Source organism: Haemorhous mexicanus, chromosome 8 (genome assembly GCF_027477595.1).
Source record: "Haemorhous mexicanus isolate bHaeMex1 chromosome 8, bHaeMex1.pri, whole genome shotgun sequence".
Lineage (NCBI taxonomy): Eukaryota > Metazoa > Chordata > Aves > Passeriformes > Fringillidae > Haemorhous > Haemorhous mexicanus.
In genome coordinates this window covers 378,472-399,029 of record NC_082348.1, presented here as the reverse complement: position 1 = coordinate 399,029, position 20,558 = coordinate 378,472, and the positions used below count along the sequence as shown (strand labels likewise).

The 20,558-nt window shown below is 48.3% G+C and overlaps 2 protein-coding genes across 2 annotated transcripts in view; one reads left to right on the top strand and one right to left on the bottom strand.

Annotated features, from left to right (window-relative positions):
- Positions 1-1,928: 1,928 nt before the first annotated feature.
- UPP2 (uridine phosphorylase 2) lies at positions 1,929-10,103 on the top strand. The gene is made up of 7 exons (XM_059852426.1): positions 1,929-2,057; positions 2,647-2,764; positions 4,385-4,543; positions 6,588-6,702; positions 7,300-7,509; positions 8,665-8,811; positions 9,242-10,103. Exons 1-7 carry the CDS (start codon positions 2,032-2,034, stop codon positions 9,388-9,390), a joined length of 924 nt encoding a protein of 307 aa, XP_059708409.1. The 5' UTR covers positions 1,929-2,031; the 3' UTR covers positions 9,391-10,103.
- A 341-nt stretch (positions 10,104-10,444) lies between these two features.
- Positions 10,445-20,558, bottom strand: part of CCDC148 (coiled-coil domain containing 148) — a 47,004-nt gene continuing 36,890 nt past the window's right edge. Inside the window, exons 11-15 of the mRNA XM_059852425.1 lie at positions 18,606-18,746; positions 17,233-17,351; positions 13,973-14,090; positions 12,315-12,455; positions 10,445-11,308 (exon numbers count right to left, since the gene is read on the bottom strand). Coding sequence (XP_059708408.1) covers positions 11,162-11,308; positions 12,315-12,455; positions 13,973-14,090; positions 17,233-17,351; positions 18,606-18,746 — 666 coding nt within the window. The 3' untranslated portion in view covers positions 10,445-11,161. The remainder of the gene's footprint in view (positions 11,309-12,314; positions 12,456-13,972; positions 14,091-17,232; positions 17,352-18,605; positions 18,747-20,558) is intronic.

Sequence of the window (20,558 nt, the reverse complement as noted above, 5' to 3'; positions counted from 1 at the left end):
TCATGGGATGGTTTGAACCATGCAGGTGTGAACCCTTCCAGGTATGCCCAGAAATACTCTGCCATGGATGGCAGGCAGAGAAAGGGGAGACATGGAAGCACTGCCTTTACCAGCCCAGGCAGCATGTGGGAACGCTCATGCCCTGCCCCAGAGTCAGTCAGGTGTCCAGCTGTCTGCCCATCTGTCCCCACATCCATCCACCATTCTGCTGAACCCTTTCATCCCTGATGAAAGTCCTGCCCAGCCACGCTGGAGGTGGATGCAGGGCCAGGGCCTCACATTCCTCCAAACAAATAAGACCGGAGAAGGAGGAGAATCCACAGGAAGCCTCAGCCTGATCCCACCTCCTCCAGAGCATTAACAGCCACCTCTGGCAAACAGCAGCAAACCTTCTGCTTGTTCCCAGATCAGGTAACTCTCACTGGACACGACTGGAAGCTCTGCATGGAGCCCACTGCACAATCCACTGTGCACCTGAAACCACAGCAATCGCACCAAGTGACTTCGGGAGGCAGAAGGTGTGTGCAGCCCCAAAGAAACTTTTTCTGTGCCCCTCGCAGAAATCTGGTGCTTTCTGAAAGGGAGAAGAGACTCCAGATCCTCATTCTTCAGGAGTGCTGTGGAGCGCCAGTAATAAGTCATTTTTGGCAGGCATATGTGAACAGCATCCAGGAAGGGAGAACTTCATCAGAGCAGAGAAATCCTTCCAGCCTGCCTTGGTATGACTCCAGCAAGCCTGAAATATCCCTGAGAGCTCTGCTCCTTCCCCTTCTCAGAGCTATCCTGACCCTGTCTTGGGCAAGGTACCCAACTTACATGTTCCCAGGCCACTGGCTTGCAGTGTTTGCTTATTTTTATACAGGGTTTTGCAATTTAAAGTAAATTTGGGTAGCAAAATGGGCACTCAGGGAAAGACTTCCTCAGTTATAACAATTTCTGTCCCTCCCCATTAGGAAAACAGGACTGCCTCACTGCCTGAATGCAGGGTGCAAGTGAGCCCTACACAATGTGCTTTCACCCAATAATTAATTACCTATCACTTCTCTAATTATCAGAGCTTCCATTGACAATTCCCAGAGGTCAACAGCAAATGCCAGATTCTGCCCCTCCAGCAGCTGCCTGAAATACCTTCCAGGGCAGTGCCTCCTGTCACTGGGACAGGAAGCAGGAGCACTATCTCCAGTCTCCTCCTGCTCCTGCAGGAGCATCACACGCTCATCCCACAGTCCCACCAGCACTCTGGCTGCCCTGGGCTGGGAGCTGTGCAAGGCTGTCCCTGGCACACAGAGCACTGTTCTGACGGGCTCCTGGGCTGAGACGGGGCTGGGTGGACCATGAGAGCAAACAGTGAGTGCTGTCTGGGCATTGCTGAGAGTGAAATTAGCCTCCCCAGGCCAGGCTGTGGTCCAGGAGCTGTGCTGAGCAGGACTGGAAGTTGGCTACAGCCCAAATTCCAGCTTTGTGCACCCCAGACAAATGCAGGGATGTTTTGGATTTGCACCTGCTGGGGCCAGAGAATGGCTCAGCTGGCAGAAGTGTTCAGGCCAGCAGCAGGGGCCAGGCTGTCGTGTCCTTCAGTCCCCAGGGCCAAAGAAACACAGGCCAAGGTGGGAGCATAGCAACATCCAGCTCGGACAAACCATCTCCCCAGGGAGCACATGTGCAGCCACATGGTTGGTGCCCTTCCCACCGGCCAGAGGGCACAACGTCACCAGAGGGCCAGCAGGCCACTGGCCCCGGCCCCAGGGCCACCAGTCAAGGTTACTGGTGACGCACCTGCCCAAAAAGCCAGTCTGGGAGGAACCATGCCAGCCAAGGAGGAACCTTGGCACACAGGAGCAGGCAGTGGGGCGGGGGGGACTGGCCACTGTTGACCTTGGGAGCTGCACAAAGCACAGGAGGTATTTAACCCCCTGCAGAGCCCCTTGAAACCTCTTCTGCACGCTAAACCTCAACAGCTGAGAACACAGGCAGTGTTTTCCTTACCTTTTTGGCAGAGTATCACTTTCAGCTGACTCTGGCAGAGCTGCTATGACCGAAACAACAGGTTACTCGAGGTGAGTAACGGGAACATCTGAATCTGTTTTAATAAGAGAAGAAAAATGTTTTCTGGGTTTCATTTAAGCCTCATTTATAAAAGTAACCTGCACTGTTAGTTGCTTCCCATCTCTTACAGCAGGTGGAAAGGGACAGCAAGCTGGCCTCTGGCTGCCTGCAGTGTCTGCACTCACCCTGCAAGACAGTTATTTAGGACAAGTGTGAAATCCTGATTTGCTAAAAGCTTAATAAACTGTCACATAGAAAATAGCACAGTATATCACCCCCGGACATTGCTGACAAAACCCTATGAAGGAAAGAGCTAAGTAGCTGTTGACAAAATTGATAAATACTGAGACATATTTTTTGCCAAATACATAGATATAATAACAGACATGTCAAAGAGGTTACCTGGAGCAGAAAGACAGCTGGTCCAAACACCACACACAGCTGGCTTGTCCCTTGTCCCTGTCCCATCCCTTCTCCAACACCAGGGCTGTGTGCACCCTTGTGGAGCTTTCAGGCTGCCCTGTGCCCCACTTCTGCCTGTCCCCCTCCCTGGGGGCACAGCCTGATGCCCCAACCCATCTCCTCATTGTCTCCCTGCAGGAGTGGGCTTGTCCTTGTTAAAAACCCACACCTGGACCTGATGGAAGAGGATGTCCTGTACCACCTGGACTTGGGAACGAAGACGCACAACCTGCCAGCAATGTTTGGGGACATAAAGGTAAAGAGCAGGTCCAAAAGCGGGGCAGCAGCTCCCCCCTGCACAGGCTCTCCAGCTGTGCATGCCATGGTGCTGCCAGCCCATGCTCGGCCCAGCTGCTGCCAAAGCTCCATGGGGTGGGGTCTGGCTGCTCAGCTAAGGGACTCCATAGCCAAAGCAGCCTGGGCAAGGAGGTTGTCTGTCCTTGTTTGTATTGGGCAGAAATCACAACAGAAAATTATCCTTTTAAAAACCTGTAGCTCTGTAAAACCTGATTTAATATTGGCCCCCTGTTGGGGGACAGACAGAAGAGGCATTTGTCCAAAGAATCTTGATCATCATCTACTGGAGACAAGGGAAGGAGAATGTCATATCAGTTTTGGCTGAGACCTGCTGTCAAAACTGACTTGTCACTATGGCATCCTCCTTAATTTCAAACCAGAGTCTTTCCCTAGTTGTGCGGGGGAAGAGCCTCAGTGCCCAGGGCTGGAGCAGCCTTGCACAGCACAGCGTGGGCTCCTGTGCCCTGCACCCTGGCAGCAGGATCAGCACTGCCCTGGCAGCTGCACACTCATCCTCCTCCTACCTTCAGCAAGCATATTTCCTTTTAATATGTAAAATTTGTCCTTTTTACTCCCTGACTTTATGGCCTCTGTGCCATCAGCAGTACTCACTAATTGCAGTCAGCATTGTTCATAGAATAAATTAACCAATGAGCTCCTCCAACATCTGGGCTTGCTTTGCTATCAGTGGTGATACTACCAGCTCAAATTTGCAGAATTATTTTAGATTTTCTTGCCTAGGACTGATACCCAAGTATGGGCAGCTGTATGGCTGCCCACACCCAGGGTAGTTGCCACCCTGCCAGAGTGACAGTCTGGGTTTCATGTTAACTCCTGGTTTTGTGACCCTCAGGCGTTCCAATTGATGGTGAGGAAGTGGCATCCCACTGCTTTGTCTGGGAAGATGTGCCTGGCTTTTGGAATAATTACCAATATATCCAGATGGGGCTTGTCCGGCTTGAGCAGCCTCTGCTGCTTGACTGGAAGGCGGCAACTGTGGTGTTTTCACCTCAGAGACACCTCTGGCTTTGCTGGATGCTGCAGCTGGGCACTAGAGACGAGTCCAGACATGCAAAGCTCCAGTTTACCTCTGTGCAGATGCTTTAAGGCGAGGTGAAGGAAAAGGAGTCGGGTTCTGCAGGAGGGTTTCAATCTGACCTGCATGCTTCTGAATCCTGTAACAGCTCCAACAGAACCATCCGAACTGCATGGTTGCTGGCTCTTTTAACTCAGGGAGAGGGGGAGGGAAGGGGTAGGGATCCCACCAACCAGGTGCAGGGTGGGCAGATCTCAGGTGCACGGAACACCTGGGTGGGCCAATGGCCCCCACGGATGCAGGGCATCTTTTGAACTCTGCCAATCACTCGATGCCCTTCTGGAATGCCAGGTGTGACAGACAGCACTCAGCAGGGGTCAGGGTGGGGGAAGGAGAGGTGATTGGCACCTGGTAAGGATCGGGGTACCTGAGGCAAACTATGCCATCCCATCGCAACACCTGGCACGGCCACCACCACCACGTTCAGGCTGACTGGGGGTACTTGTTCTAGCTAAGTACCAACACGCTGGTATTTTATTGCAGTTTGTCTGCGTTGGCGGCAGCCCGAACAGGATGCGGGCGTTTGCCCAGTTCATGCAGCGGGAGCTGGGGCTGGCGGGTGCCGGGGAGGACGTGGCTGACATCTGCGCGGGGTCGGACCGCTACGCCATGTACCGGGCAGGGCCCGTGCTCTCCATCAGCGTGAGTTCCGCGCCGCGCTCTCGGGGCCCCGGGGGCTGCTGCTGGCGGGGTCCGTCTGCTCCGGCACAGGGACGGGGCTGCCGTGACCTCTCCCTCACATGCCCTCACCTCCCCCAGCACCCACCAGCAGAGCTTTTTCCTCTTTTCACTGTTCAGCCACTACCACCAGTGCAACCTCAGCCATGGCAAAGCTGCTCCTGTTTGAATAGCACTCCCCAGCACCTGCACTCTCCATTTGGAAAGGGCCACATTAACAACAGACATGCACATGTTCTGCTCAGCTCAGTTCGGAAGGCAAAACCACTTCTCACCACACATGAACTATGAAATGCTGCTGGGAGTATTACATTGATACAAGCTCTAAAAGAAAAATCTGGCCTTATTATTAATTAATCTTTCAGAGCAGGATTTTTGGCTCTGAACAAAGGAAAAAGCAAACACAGGCTGTGCTGGGGAGCATTCACACCCAAAAGTTTGGTCCTGACACCATTTCTTCAGGCACAAGATTAGTCTGAAGTGTGATTCACAGCAGATGGAATCACTCACACAACAGAGCTCGTGTTTCGTCCCTCTGACAAAACCAAACCAATCCTGACCAAGGGAATCAAGCCTAAGGGAATCAATCTGAGAGGATCCAAGGGGGACAACTGCCACAAGATTTGCTGTTCCCCAGCCTGGCAGCAGCAGTGACACAGCCAGAAGCAAACCCTCACTGAACTTGTGGCCATGCACCAGCTTTGGCCAGTGCAGAAGGGGACACGGGGCAGAGCACATGGCTGCCCTGAGAAGCATCATGCAGAGCTGCTGCCAACATCACATTTCTGCAAGTTGCTTAGAAACACAACTGAGCTCAAACATACAGGGGCAGGAACACAGATTCAGCTCTGAATATTTACAATGAGAATTAATTTTTTAGGCATCGGCAAATAAGCCAGGCTGATGTTCCAGAATAACAACATGCAAAAAGGTTTCATATTTAAAACATGATACAAGGCAAACAGAGCATTGGTCTCACAGCAAAGAGAAAGGAGACAATGCAACACAAAAACTGGCTGTGTACCTTAATCAATGGAGCTTCTATACATGCTTCCTTCAGGTTTTTGAAGGTGATAGCAAAACCAAAAAATGTGAGGCATTTTCAAGAGGAAACACCAAACTCCACAGCAACAAACACTTTTTGTAGTTAAAAGTAAAGCTAAGAAAAGGATGTTGGTCTAGCAACGGAGCATAAGACAGATGACCAAGCAACAGAGCACTGGGCAGATGCAGCAAAAGCTCCAGCAGCTCCAGACCTGCAGAACTTCTGCCAGCCTTGGGGAGCAGCAGCAGAGATGGGAGTGAGGCAGTATTGTCTGTGGAGGATGGGAACAAGCCAGCAGCGGGGAGCCAGCGGTAACCAGGCAGGGGCTGGGGACAGAAGGGCAGCAGGGCAGGAAATGTCAGCCAGGAAGAGGGACAGGCAGCCTGCAAGGCACACAGCAAACACCTGACCCTGAAGCCTGTCCTCACCGAGGGACACAAACCCTTCCATTGTCCATTGTGCCCAGCAATGTTGCAGAGATGCTCCTGTGTGGGGTGAGGACAGGCAGGAAGGCACATGGAGAAGGGAAGGCTCAGGTTGTTCTCCCTGAAATTCACCACTCCCAGAGCACGAGCAGGACACAACATAGTGCGAGTCAGCACATGGTGTAAGGACTGGCAATGCATGGGGAAGGTCTGGGAGCATTCAGATGTTGGGATGTGTTTGTGGACCTCCCTTGAAGGACAGGCACCATCTGTGTGCCTGCACAGGGTCCCCGGGGATGAACACCAGCTCTACTAACGTGAAGAACCTTTAAAGCATCGAGGGGAGGAGAAGAGGTTAGACACCTCACCTGGACAGACTAAAAAGACCCCAAGACGTCTCTTCCCCCTCAAAAAAATTGCTGTTGGCATCATCAGCAGAAGAGGCCACAGCACAACCCTGAGCTTGTTGCAGTCACGTACCTGTCACCTGCTACAGCCTTGTGGGGACTGATGTTTCTCTTTTCTCTCCTTCCAACAGCATGGAATGGGCATCCCTTCCATTTCCATAATGCTCCATGAGCTGATCAAACTGCTGCACCACGCAAAATGCCGGGACGTTACTATTATACGCATGGGTACTTCTGGGGGCTTAGGTAAGCGATTCATGGTCTTTCTTCAGAGCAAAACAGCCATTACTAAAAAGAACTCTCAGCAATAGGTCATGCAGCTCTGAACTTCAGCATTTTTCCAGGTCTCTAAATATCCATCACGGTATTTTGTTTTGGGTCAAACACAGAGAACTTGTGATGACTGGTTTGGCAGAGTGCACATCCTCAGAGTGTACAAAGGCCTTGATTCCACTACAGCCCTGTGTCACTTTCCAAGAAGAAAACCTGGATTAGAGGAGACCCAAATGAATCCGTGTCTCCTGGCTGTGGTAGTGGTGCTGCCCATCCCATCCCTGCACAAGCTGGTAGGGGGGTACAGGATCCCTGCAAGTCAGAAGCAGCTAAACTCCTGTCACTCAGCACATTCTCACAATCACTTACCTGGTGCTGATTCTGTACATTTTACTGGTGCATCCGTGCTACTTCATGAATTTCAATTATTCTCTGACATCTTCTTTATTGGCTAAAAAGAAGAGCCCTGCAAGCACACATAGATCTATTGAGATTTTCCTCTTGTGTTGAGGTTTGGCAGCAGGCCACAGGTGTTATGAGCCCTAGCAACCTCAGCTTCCATTTCCACAGGGATCAAGGCTGGGTCTGTTGTGATCACTGACACGGCCGTGGACTCCTCCTTCCGGCCACGTTTTGAGCAGGTGGTGCTGGACGATGTGGTGGTGCGGAGCACCGAGCTGGACAAGGACCTTGCGGAGGAGCTGCTCGCCTGCAGCAGGGACATTCCTGACTTCCCCACACTCATTGGCCATACCATGTGCACCTACGACTTCTACGAAGGTAAAACCAGCTTTGTCTGTCCTTCCTCACCACACATAATGCCACGTCTTTCTACTCCTCCGTGGACAAAGCTATCCAGGGAACCCAGGCCCTAGAAGGGCTGCAGGCAGAGACCCACATGGTGGTGGGGGGCCCAGGCAGAGCAGGAGGCACCCTCAGAACACACAGTACCACTGCTTGCACCTTGCTGAGTTTGCCACCAAGCTGTTCCCCTACTGCAAGATTGTCACTTCAGAACTATCAAACACTAGGAAAACATTAGGTTGCCTGTGAGATTTCCATAAACAAACTTTGGTTACTCTGGAACCATTTCCTTTGCAAAATTAAATGCTGATTGCAGAGTAGATGAAATGTAATAAATGAAGAATAAATAATCTGAGCACTATTTATAAGCCTTTAGATCTGCTTGCAGCTGCAGCCATCTGTGTATTGCTCGAGTCCATATTTTATTTAAACAAAATCCATTTGAGAGGATTAAAGTAGGAGCAGCAATAAACTGAAGGGCAGCCCAGGCTGGCCAGCCACAGGTAAGCATTTGCCTGCCCAGGGCCTTCAGACAGTGCAAGAGGAGGAGCTGCACGGGGCACAGGTCTGCTCTGAGGCACAGCAGGACAGCCAGAGCACCTGCAGGGGAGGCTCAGCATGGCTGCCCTCACTGAACACAGCCTTCGTCCTGCCTGCAGCAGTACCTGGAGCTGCAGTAGGGGAGCACCAGTGCCCTGGGACCAGCTCCCCGACCACACTGGTGCTGCCCACACCCCGAATGCCTCTGTAAGCAGCTCCAGCTTCCATCCCCAGCAGCCCCTGCAGAAAAATTAAACCCACATTAAAGGGGTTTCCTCTCCTCAGTGTTCCCATTCTGCACAGCTTGTTGCACCTCTTCTGCAGCCAGTTGGCATTTTTGGGATTTAACCTGGCAGACTTTCACAGCTGATATGCAGCAATGGCATGTCCCCACAGACCACAGCATCCGCTGGTACCTCCCACCTTTCCCCTACGCAAAGACACATCTCCATGGCTTTAACACTGAGGGGAATACGAATTATCCACCTGCTCACAGGAAAACTTTGTGGGCACTGCTGGACTTCCCATTTGCAACTGTGCTCCATGACGCCATGCAAGGCCAACAGTGACAGTTCTCTGCTTCCTTTCCAGGTCAGGGGAGATTAGATGGTGCATTATGCTCTTTTTCCAGTGAAAAAAAGTTGGAGTACTTAAGGAGGGCTTATGAGGCCGGTGTGAGGAATATTGAGATGGAGTCCACTGCATTCGCTGCCCTGTGTGGACTGTGCGGCCTCAAAGGTGAGTCTTGTCGCTTCCACCTCCTCCCCAGACACAGGCTAAACCCCCTCTAAGGGTCCTGTTCTGTGTCAGAGGGCCAAACACACATCCTTAACGATTTTATCTAGAAAAGAACACTAAAGCAAATTTCATAGTTCAATAAAACCCAAGCGTGCATTAGGAGTGCGCGCTGGACCAACCAACAGCTCGCTCCCTTCCCGCCCCTCCTGGCCCCGTCCCGGCCGTACTGCCGCAGCTCCTGAGGGTTTGGGGGCAGCGGAGCCGCGGCTCCCGGCTCCGGCCGTGAGGGCCGTGAGGGCCGGGCAGGAGGGCCGTGAGGGCCGGCCAGGAGGGCCGTGAGGGCCGGGCGGGAGGGCCGTGAGGGCCGGGCAGGAGGGCCCGCTCCGCCCGGGGCCCGGCCGCGAGCTGACCGCGCTCCGTCCCCCCGCAGCCGCTGTCGTGTGCGTGGCGCTCCTGGACCGGCTGGAGGGGGACCAGATCCGGGCGTCCCACGAGGTGCTGTGGGAGTACCAGCAGCGGCCGCAGCGGCTGATCGCCGCCTTCATCCGCAAGCGCCTGGGGCTCACCCGCACGGACTGAGGTGGCGGCAGCAGCACGGGGCCCGGCCCGGCCCGCGGAGCCCGCTCCGGGAGCGGCAGAGCTGCGGGCCCCGGGCTGCCCGGAGCCAGCGGAGCCGCGGTGCGGCTGGGACCGCGCTGACACCATCTGCGCTGGCAGCAAGCTCAGGCTGTGGAACAGAGCTGCAGATTCCTCACTCCTGGCTCCAGTCGCCGTAAAGGACTGTCCTGTTAGGGTCACTCCTGTCCACAGCGATCTTCCAGGAAGGAGATCCCTTTGCTTTGGGCATAAAGACAAAACCTAAGTAAATAACATGAAAATTAATCCATATTTGTGACCAGCCAAGGGGTCTGCAGAGCTCTCCTGGCATGAGCAGCCTTGGTAGTGCTGTGCAAAACTCTTTTAATGACCTGCATGTTCTCCACTGTTTTGTGGACCTTCCTTGAAGGACAGGCACCATCTGTGTGGGTTTCACTGTTTTGTGAAACCACCCCCCCCCAAATCCTCATTCTGGCCTCACTATATCAACTAAAGGCCCAACCTACTGTTGCACTGAGGTAGCCCAGACTTCTATAGACTTCTACTCAGTCTCTACCCTGAGACATTACAGACATGAAAACAACCACAAGTCTAAGCCTAAAAATCTGTACCCACTATTTCAAAACCAATGTCTGTTCCCTATAAACTTTCTTTTTCATTAACATCTTGGTATTTATAAAATATGACAACTATTATCTCAATTTCAGTGGTGCAATTTTTTTTATCTTGTAGATCTGCTTTTAAAGGCAAGGGGGAAAAAAAAAATCAATTGCCTAGGTTTGGGATGAGGCCTTTCTGGGAATTGTCTCGCAGCCAGTCTGTTCTCCACAGCAGAGCACTGCTGGTCTCCACAGGAATATCCCCACAGGAAAGGCCAGCTGTGAGGTGACCAAGTGTATTTTAAAAATAACGAGTTACCCCAAAGGAGATACCAAAATAAAAAGCACAAGTACACACAGAATTGTAATTTTAGCACAAGCACACCAAGGCTGAGTCCAGAAGACATCACTGCCCCAGCTGAGGGCAGGCTCTGCAGCATTTCCCCACTAAACTCAGCTGCAACACTGGGATTATACTGCTCCTGGGCTGACCCTGTGCTCACTCTCAGGAGTATGTCACACCAGAAAATAAAGAAATAAAGATCCCAGCTCTATTTATATTTTATACTGAAAAACTAATCTGCAATATGAAATTAAATGAATGGTTTGCAGTAAATATTATGCAGCAAGTTGCCTTCAAAATACAGACAAATATTTAAGTTTCATCTTACCATAATCAAGGAATATTAAAAACATTCATGGCAATGAAGATTCTATAACTAAAAAAACCAAATTCTCAAGAAACTTGGAAAGAAAATTGTGGGATTTATTCATGTAACATAATAAAACCTAAAGTAACTGCTGTGCAAAACTATTTTAGACTTCTGCTGCCAGTTAAATCCCACTAATTCCTACTCGAGGTGCTGCACATCAGATTGGCCTGGGCTGTGTGCAGGAGTCCTTGAGCAAGGTGTCTCACAGTCAAAGGGACATGGGCAATCCCACTCCAGGAGCACACAGCCCAGCCTCTCCAGACCCACGCCAGGCAGGTGTGACGTGGAGCAGCCCAGCTCAGAAGGGCTTGGAGTGCTTTAGAATGGCTGCACACACAGGGAACTGAGCAGTCCCAGGACAGCCAAAGGGAATTTAGGGTTTGCATATCGTGGGCCAGACCAGAGCCCTGGTGCTGCTCTGCCCCTCAGACAAGACGTGCTCTACATTTTGAAAGCTGTAGACTCCATGTCTCTTCTTGGAAGCTTCGGTGGTGGAAGTTTTGACAAAACCTCTCTTGCATAAAGTGTTTTATGCAGTCCAGCTTCTCGGAGAGCGAGCTCAACACGAAGCCTGGGGTCAGAAATGACCTGTTAAAAAAACCACAGCAATGATCAGTAGAAGCCAAAAAGCTCCCTGAGGAGCTGCTGCCTTTCCCCATGTTCTCCATGCACACAGCCCCAAGTGCAGCACGGACTCCAATCTCCCCCTGGCTGTTCCTACAAAATCCAAGTCCTTCAAATGTCTTTAAGATTTTTCTCACAGTGTTGCCTTGTGCTTACATGGCAGTGCCACTTCCTTTTGTCAGAATGACAATTAATCTGAGGGGAAATTACTTCTGGAATTTGTCAGAAGTTTGTCTGACAAAATTTGTAAGCCCCTTTCCAATCGCTGTTCCGTGGTGTGCAGTGGGACTGCACTGGAAGTACAAGGAAGGGCGACACGTTGGTTCCAGTTCCAGCATCACCTCCCCAGTGCCCAGAGCTGCTGGACACCAGCACTGGGAACATGATCCACAGCCCCTGCAGCACTGGGAAGGAGCACAAGGGTGTGCTGGGTGGGAATCATACTGCAGCCCAAGCAGCACCAAACCTGTCTGGAGCTGAAACAGAGACAGCATGCTGAGAATTAAGACATAGGACCCAAATATACATGTTCAAAGCATCTTTAAGTTAAGATTTGTCAGAACCTCATACATTGGTCAGATTTGGGGAATTTTAATAACCAAGCAAAACACACACCTTTTCATTACCAAACTGAGAAGCTTTAAAATATCTTTGAATGGGCAGTGCTAGACAACTTTGGCTATACACAATGTAGAATTTCATCTTATTCAGTGTCAAAAGCTTTTACACTGCAGAATTGTACCGTAGCTCTTCTTTTTTCATAATTATTTTCAAATTCCACAGTGAGAATAATTACAAATATATTGACTGAGCAGATAGGGAACAGTGAGGGAATTTAAAGATATCAAGATGTTCCTTGAATGCATTTGAAATTGTGGGAGCAGCCTTCTCAGCAACCTGAGTGCCTGGAACAAGAGTACAGCCAGTTCAGTTCCTGATTCATTTACACAGCATGATTACAGCCCCTTACCTGCTCTTCACTGTAGGTGTGCAACCTGAACAGGGGCTGCTGCAGCTCAACCTCGTCCTTGGCTCCAATGCCCATCCGAGCTTTTGACGCCACCGTGTCAGCCACTGCTCTGGCTGGATCTAATTTTGCAACAATGGTAACCTGAAGACACAGTATGAAAGTCACAATTACTCTGTCTGTGTAGAGCTAAGGTGAGAGCAGGTCACTGTCAGGAGCACACCCTTTGAGAACACCATTATTCACTGTCTCTGCAGTGACCCTGTAACAGCGGCGCAGAGGCAGCCTGGGCACAGCCAGGGTGTGTGAGGGAGAAGCAACAGCACCCTGAGCTCTCCAACAGACACTGGCCTGAGCTCGTGTCCAACCCGGCCTCTACAAGGACCCAGCAGCCTCAAAATCCTGCACTACCCACAATTCCTGGAAGTCCCGACTTTCTTCTTTTTCTTTCAATGGAAACAAAGGTGTTCAGGGTGATAATTCAGAATTTCACAGAGTCATGGGCAACAGCATTGAGTTATATGCCCCAAATAATACAACTCTGTTTCTTTCTGAAGTGCATCTGCTTTAACTGTGTAATTTCCTGTGGCTAGATCAATATGAAAGACTCCCAGACACTATTGTGCCAGAGCAATTTTTCATTGCTTACTTTCTTTGTGTTAAAATATCCAGATACAGGCTAATCCTACTTGGGAAAAATACAGAAAGATGCATGAGCAAAATAGCTAAAGTCAGAAGCCCATACGAAGAATGGCTAAAAAAGTACTTTAAATTGCATACGATAGTTTTTTCATCCATCTCTTTAATAAAATATCACCTTTGTATTTACAGGCTGCCCAAATCCAGACAGAAATGGCTTTAGTAAAGATCTTCCACCCTCCCCCACCCCCCGCCAAACATTGTACATACTTTATGAAGCAGCATTTCATTAGTGTGAAACAAAGAATATATGTGAATAAGAGAAGTATAATGAAGTGGGAACATCAACATCCAGGCAAAGGCCCCTCTAGAAGCATTTTCTACTCTGGCAAGAGAATTGACTCAGTGGGAAGAGCTCAACAGATCACGACTACCAACCAGCCTCTTTGGAGGAAAAAACAAGGAGATTACATACAAAAATGTAAATTAAGACAAAATTACTCATTCAAAAGTCAGCAGTATAAAAAAATTACCCTAGCACTACTTTTACTATGACATTAGAAGCATTAGTAAGCATTTTAATGACTAAAATAAGTGTGTTTTTTAAAAGTAATGTGCAAAAGTTTCAGACTCAAATATCTCTGAAGAAAAGTCATCCAAGGTGTGCAAGTTTCCAGAATTTAAAAAGAATACAAATTACTCATAAATCTTGCCTTAGACTCAAGGCAGACTTAAGGTTAATAAAACAAACAAAACACAGAAAAAATCACAGAAGAAAAATCACATCCAACCTGGAAAAAACCCGTCTCTATCTCCTCTCAGATATCAGCAGCTCCTACAGTACAATTTAATGTCATAATGTTCCTATTGTCAGAGCTAGAAAGGACACAGGATTTATAACAGGAGAGAATTACTGCTGGTCAGCCCTAACGTGCCTTTTACCTTATTCCCCTATCTGCTTTTGAGAGACTGTTCTTTTATCTTTGCCTGCCCTGGCAGTCAGTGCAGCCAGGCCAGCCCACCTGCTGCCGGAGCGCTTCCAGGCGCTTCTCCTTCTCCTCCTGCTGCCGGGCCTGGAGCAGGGCCAGCTCCTTCTTCTGCAGCAGCCGCTTCTCCAGCAAGGCTCGTCGGAACTGCACCCTGCCGGGCACAGGGAAACGCTGGGCAGCGACTGCGCCGCTTCCTGTGCTGCCCTCCCGTTCAAAAACTGCCTCCGGTTCTCTAGACACACCTTGTGAGGCCCTGGTGCTTCATCAGAATGCCTCAGAAACACAAGGGTGCTTTCTCATTCCAATGTGTTCTTTTTGTTGGAGTTCCTCGGTTTGGGTTCTTTGGGCAAGGGGAGTTTCGGGAGTTGTGCTTTTTGATTTGTTTCTCGGGGGGTTTTGGCTGGTCAGTTGTTCTCTTAAACGACTTGGCTAACCTTTCAGATTCCATGTCTAGACCACAGATTTTCTCTAGCATGCTTTATATAGCCCTGGTATTCTTTTTTTCTCCCCCATTTTCTTTGCCAAGAAGAAATGTTCTCTCACATCTGTGTATGGCAGAAGAAATCTTTCCTATAACCCTTTCCATTAAAAGAAACACCTCACTCCCAGTCTTGTCACTGGAAAAAGGAAAAAGACCTTGAGACTTGCACCCTTCTTTCAAAGGAAAAAGCTGGAGGTTCACACCACTAACTCCAGAACTTTACCTGCAGCACTACTGTGCTGCTCCATCTTTCACTGCAGGGATTTTTAGACTATTGTGCAGAGTCTGTTCCTTATGGAGCTATAGATATTTGTTGGGATGTCACTTTTAGTCCTTCTACAGGAGTTGCCAATGCCATGTTTTGAATTTGGAGAATTACTCTCCTTTTGCCCTTCAAATTTGAACTTGCCTTTAGAGAAATTGAGACAAGACAGCTGCTTCAACTACAATAAAACATGTATGGTTATTTTCTTACTCAGCAAATTTTAGCAATTTGGAGAGTAAGAAAAGTAATTTCAAAGGAGCATAAAACTTGGGCAATAAACTGCAACAATCAGAACTAAACCTACAGTTCTGCTGGTGGCTAGTGAAGACCTCTGTGTCAATAACCCCATCACAATTAGCAGGACAAACAGATTTATCCCACAAGTGTGGTACAAGGCTGCCTGAGAGTACCCCAGAAAGGCTTCCCGTTTCTCACAGTGTCCAGTGTAGTTTAGGCAGAGAAATGCTACAGCAGCAGTGCTCAGGGGTCATTCTGTGCCAGGGAAAAAGCCTTATCTGCTTTTTATATGGAGAACATTTAAAAAAAGTAGACTTTTTTTTTTTTTTTTTGAAAAATGTCAAAAATTATACTGAAATCCTTTCACTCTGCTTGAGCTAACTATTGTGATACATGTTTTAAAATACTCCAGAGTTATCAAACATGAAATTAAGTACTCTGGAAGCTTCTGTGCCAAGCCAAGAAGGAAGACTGGGGGGCACTTGGCCAGGCCTAAGGTCCCAACACTTTGTGTGCCCCTGGCAGTTTTCCTGCCCAGGGGAATACAGAGCAGTGCTAAACTGAGGCACTCTGCGGCCTTTGTGTGCCCAGTTTGAACCAGTGCAGGCGATGCTGACTGACTGCAGCCAGGGAGCAGCCAGGGAGCAGGGGCAGAGCCAGGCACCACAAGGGTCCTGCTCTGTGCCTGTGCTGTCATCCTCCACAGGCTGCAGAGAGCACAGCCAGCATTATCACAGATGGAGTTCACTGTCAGCAGGCAATGGCACAGTGATGAAAGCCACACCCAGGGAAGGCAGACACCTTGGAAATGCATCCTCTACTGCACATCACGTTCCTAAGTTGGAATGCCCTCCCAATACTTTTCTATACTTGGCTTTAGGTGCCTTTAATCCCTTACTTTGACCTGGTCAGAGCCCTGGCTATTGCAATTACAAACTAAGACCTGAATAAACAGAACACCTTAGACTCTGTGATAATAGGTTTTGTTTTTCATAAACAAACCAAATCAGTTAATTTTAAATTAATTAATTAATTAATTAATTAAATTTGATTAAAAGCGATTCAGGATAATAGCAGAGTTTTTAAAAAATATTTTATTGTACCTATTAGAAACTCTGTGCACTATCCAGGCCATCTCCTGTACTTGTAATAGTCAGTCAGCCCATTTTTTCCTTTTCCAAAAGACCCTGAAAATGTGTTGGATGAGAACTGTGGTACCAGCCTGTGCCATGTTTCATGAGTGTTCTGCAAAGACTCAAACCCAGTTTCTGTGCTCTGGCAGGTGGCACATACCAGGACACTGTCAGTTTTGCAGCACCTGAGCCTGGACAGAAATGTTTCATTTTGTACAATAGGTCAGTTCTGAGTGACAGAATGCACAGCATTTACTGACTTCTGATCCACAATAGCCTGAAGGGGTGATTATTTCCTCCTAGTAATTCAAACACATGTGTTCCTTCTCCTATGAGCTAAAACCACTGCAGGCATGTTTAAGGAAAGGTGGAGATATATTTGTAGCATAAGGACACAGACATATAAATTGAGTTGTCAGAAATGTGTCCTAACAAAGTAATACTCAAGTAGTGTTTCCCACAGAATCCTTAGACCAACTTTAATATTCTAATGCCAATGGCACTTTAATCCTTTTTTAATTGCACTTTTGATCCACACAACTTGGTGGCTTCCTCTATGTAAAAAGAGTCAGCCTGTGCTTTGAGAGCAGTTATAACCAGACTACATGCAGCGGTTTTATGTTCCTCTGACAGAGGGATTCCTCTATGAAATCCAGTATTTCTTCAACAGGCTGTGGAAGGTCATATTGTGCAACAAAGACTTGGCAATTCAAGCCTGAGCAGGCTCAAGTCCTAAATCCCATCAAACAGGTGAAGAGCATCTACAACTAGATGAGCAATTTAGGACTCCCTAAGATAACAATAAATAACTTTGAGTTTGGTAATGTGTTCCTTGCACTTGCCCCTCAAAGAAACCAAACCTGATTATAAATCATTGTGCAAAGTGAGGTATAGAAGGTCTTATTACTCAGCTACATTTTATGACAGTTTAGTGCTTACAATGGTCTGAAATTTTGATGGATGTTAATTAATTCATTCAAACTGAAACAAATTGCATCTAGGATACAATCACCTAGGATGCAACCTTACTAGATGGTTTGAAGCGTTTGCCAAACATGAAGGAAAAAAATACATTATCCTCAATTTATTCTAAAAAAGAAAGTCAGGAGATCAAAGCAAATTAGATTATGAGAAGATCCTATTGATACTAAAGGTATTCACATTTAATTTCTTTTACCTTTCTCTGTCTTTGGCTGCTTGTTCAGCCATTAATTTTCTCAATTCCTCCAGTTGTTGTAGATCTCTCTCCTCTTGTTCTTGCCACTTGAGCTCTTTCTCAGCCCAGTATTTTTTCAGCTAGAGTTTGACAAAATACAGCAAACCAAATAACATTAATTCCAAAGCCCAGACAGTGAGAACAAAGCAAGTAAGAAAAGTATTAGGTTAGAGATTCCAATTTTGATCCTTTTAGAATAAAATTTCTGTTTTAGAGCACTACAAGCTAACAGAATATTTACTAGGAGAGCAAGAGGGTGTGGAGCTCCCACAACAAAAGTAGTGAAATCAGACTGTGAACACTAATTTGAATATATTTTTCCACCACAATTTGAAGACCACCACTTCCATTCTGCTTGCATTCCCCAGAAAAGCAACTGCAGTATGAGGTTATCAGCCCTCTTAAGGATCTAGGATGTAAAATACTCCAATGAAACATATGACTGCTGACCCCAAACAGCTGCAGTTCCATCTGTGCATAGGCAGAGGGCTGCTCTATCTAGACATTGCACACAGCAAGAGAAAAGTTTGCACACAGGAATATTTACAGATAAAATGAATATTGGTGGTGGTTGGGTCAGCACTGGCTCCCTAAACCTCTTCCTTCCCTGTGGTTTCAGAGCCACCTGCCACTACAAACACCATGTGTACAAAGGCAAATACACAGAACGAGCTAGAACAAAAAGAGAAGCAGCAGCCCTCACTAAATGTCCCTCTCTGTGCCACTGGACTCAGAGGTAACAGCTCAGTGAAACAACCCCACGGATTTCTGCCATACCACTCAGGTTAAAAGGCCGACACAGATACTTGTGGCACAGCTTGATTTTCTAAAGAGGTGCATTCACTACAGTGCATTTCTGAGCTTCTATTAAGCTGCATCCAAGCCATTTCCCAAGGAGTCAGCACACAAGCCCTGGGAGCACTGTCCCCCAGGGCTGCCCCTGCAGCCGTGCTGCGCTGCAGGCACCGTGCTGCCGGGCTCCCCTGCTGCATTGCAGCACACAGCTGCAGCCCTGGCAGCTTCCCCGGGCTGCTCAGAGCACACACCTGTGCAGGCAGACCCTGCTGTGCCTCTGGGCTTCTTCCGTGACACAGACACTGTGACTTGCTGAGGCTTTTTTTCCTAAGAAATGCAATAGAGTAACATAACAGGTGTGTCAGATCAGGCAGCTTTAGAGCTGAAATGGACAGGAGAAAGACCTGACTAGTCATTTGCCCATCTCCACATCAGTACATAACACTTTACAAGAATACATGTGCTATGAGATCAGCTATAGATTTTAGAAGCAATGGTACACATTAATATACGCAAGAATGCACGAAAGTTTCTCATACTTTCTCTTTATCCTGAGCTCTACGGATGGTTTCCTGTCCTCTCTGTAGCCTTTCTCTCTCATCTTCCTTTTCTTTTCTTCTGGCAGCTACAGCAGCTTCTAGTTTAGCAGCTTCTTCCTGCTGTGCTTTCCACTGTAGAACCTGGAAGAAACAGTTGAAGAGACAGTCCTGCAGCAGACTGTGTAACACTGATCCTGCCAAGCTGAGACTGGGAAGGAAACGCACGTAATCCTCTTACAAAGTAAGTTTTATGATCTTATCAACAACACAACCATTTAGCAAACACCACCTTTCTGCATGTTCATGTGCAGATCCCAGCTGACAGCATAATATGCAATGAAATCACATATGAAAAGGTTTTAGGCAAAATTGCTAAAACCATCTCAGTAATTCACATCTCCCTTCAGCACTTAGAACCTGTGAAGGGATGGAGACCAAGAGTCACAGAGCAGAGTGCATTTGCAGCCCTTAGCACAGGCACTCTTGTAGCAGCTCCCTGCTCACACCCAGGGCGCAGTGCAGGGACAGGGACATATCTCTGTCAGCACAGATGGTGCAGCCCAGTCTGGGAGCCCTGCTCAGAGCCCTGCACACCTGACACCCCCTCCTCTGTGGGAAGAGAGGCAGTGCTGCCTGGCACAGCAGGACAGGGACACGCTCCCTGCACCCCTTGCTGCAGGGCCTGCCACACTTCCGAACAAAACTGCCTGGGGGTGGCACGGACCGCCCTGCCCAGCGTGCCAAAAATCCATCCCTGACACAGTCCTGACTGTGCTGGTTAAAGGAGATAGCTTGTCCCCATACCTGGCCATGGCAGGGACTCACCTGAGTGTCCCAGCCAGCGTGGCCCCATGCACCTCGGGGCTCTCACGAGCAGTTGTGTGCTCCTCTGTTTCACACTGCTTTCTACAGGATCAGTGATGTCTCCTTTGTGTTGGCTTGCCAGCTCCTTTTCCAATGCATTTGTCAAGCACTAACAGAACTCTGCCTTCCTCTAAGGAGCAAGCATTGCAGCCATTTTTCAGCTGGTTTTCTACACTACAGCACTTTAATACAGAGATATGAAAATGCTTATAATTTTTCCACTTTTACTGCATTTCACTGGCTATGTGTGCAGATTATTAATTATTCTGGTTTGTGCTTAAAAAGATGTTCTGTTTAGAAATCCAGCACTCCCCACGGTCCAAGGTTCTCAGAGAGCTATATCTCTGAACAATGCCATGCTTGCCCTGCTTCTTCCTAAAATACCAATTATACTTTTTTCTTTGCAATACACTGAACACTGCTGTGGCTTTTCATGGAGTGCAGGCAAAGTGATAACATGAAAATAACCTGAAAATGCAGAAGTTGCAAAGAGGACAGAGCCAGGCTCTTCCAGAGGTGCCCAGTGACGGGGGGAAAACAACAGGCACAGGCTGAAACACCTGAAATTCCAATGCATTCATCACTTCCCTGCTGGTGGCTGGGGAACGCTAGGACATGCTGGCCAGGGAGGTGGGGAGCTGTTCAAACCTGGATTCCACACAGTCACCAGCTGTACCTGACCCTGCTTGGGCAGGGGTGACCTCGGGCTCTGGAGAGGTCCCTTCAGCCTCAGCTGCAACACCCAAATCAAGCTTCCCACACACTTGAAACTTGTGACACCAGGGCTGTCAAAATTGAAATCCTCTTGTAGCAATTTTGCCAGCAGCTTGCTCATGCAGTTTAGCGGTTTAAAAATCTAAAATAAAATGCTAAATTGTTTCAGTTACCCGTCACTTGCCACGCTAATGAACTCAAAAAGAAATGCTTTGAAAATGAGTCAGAAGAACATGCAATCCTTTCTACCTTGTTGTTGAAACAGACTGAAGCAAAACCATATATAGAGAAAAGACTTAAAATCTGACAATAAGCAAACAGTGAGTGAAATCTGCAAAAAGCATGCTCAGATTGGAGCTGGGATAAGCTGCAGGA

Coding starts and splice junctions, on each gene's coding strand:
- UPP2 (XM_059852426.1), top strand. CDS start 2,032: ATGACCGAAACAACAGGTTACTCGAG. Junction 6,703..7,299: donor GGGTACTTCTGGGGGCTTAG/GTAAGCGATTCA, acceptor CCATTTCCACAG/GGATCAAGGCTGGGTCTGTT. Junction 7,510..8,664: donor CACCTACGACTTCTACGAAG/GTAAAACCAGCT, acceptor CTTCCTTTCCAG/GTCAGGGGAGATTAGATGGT.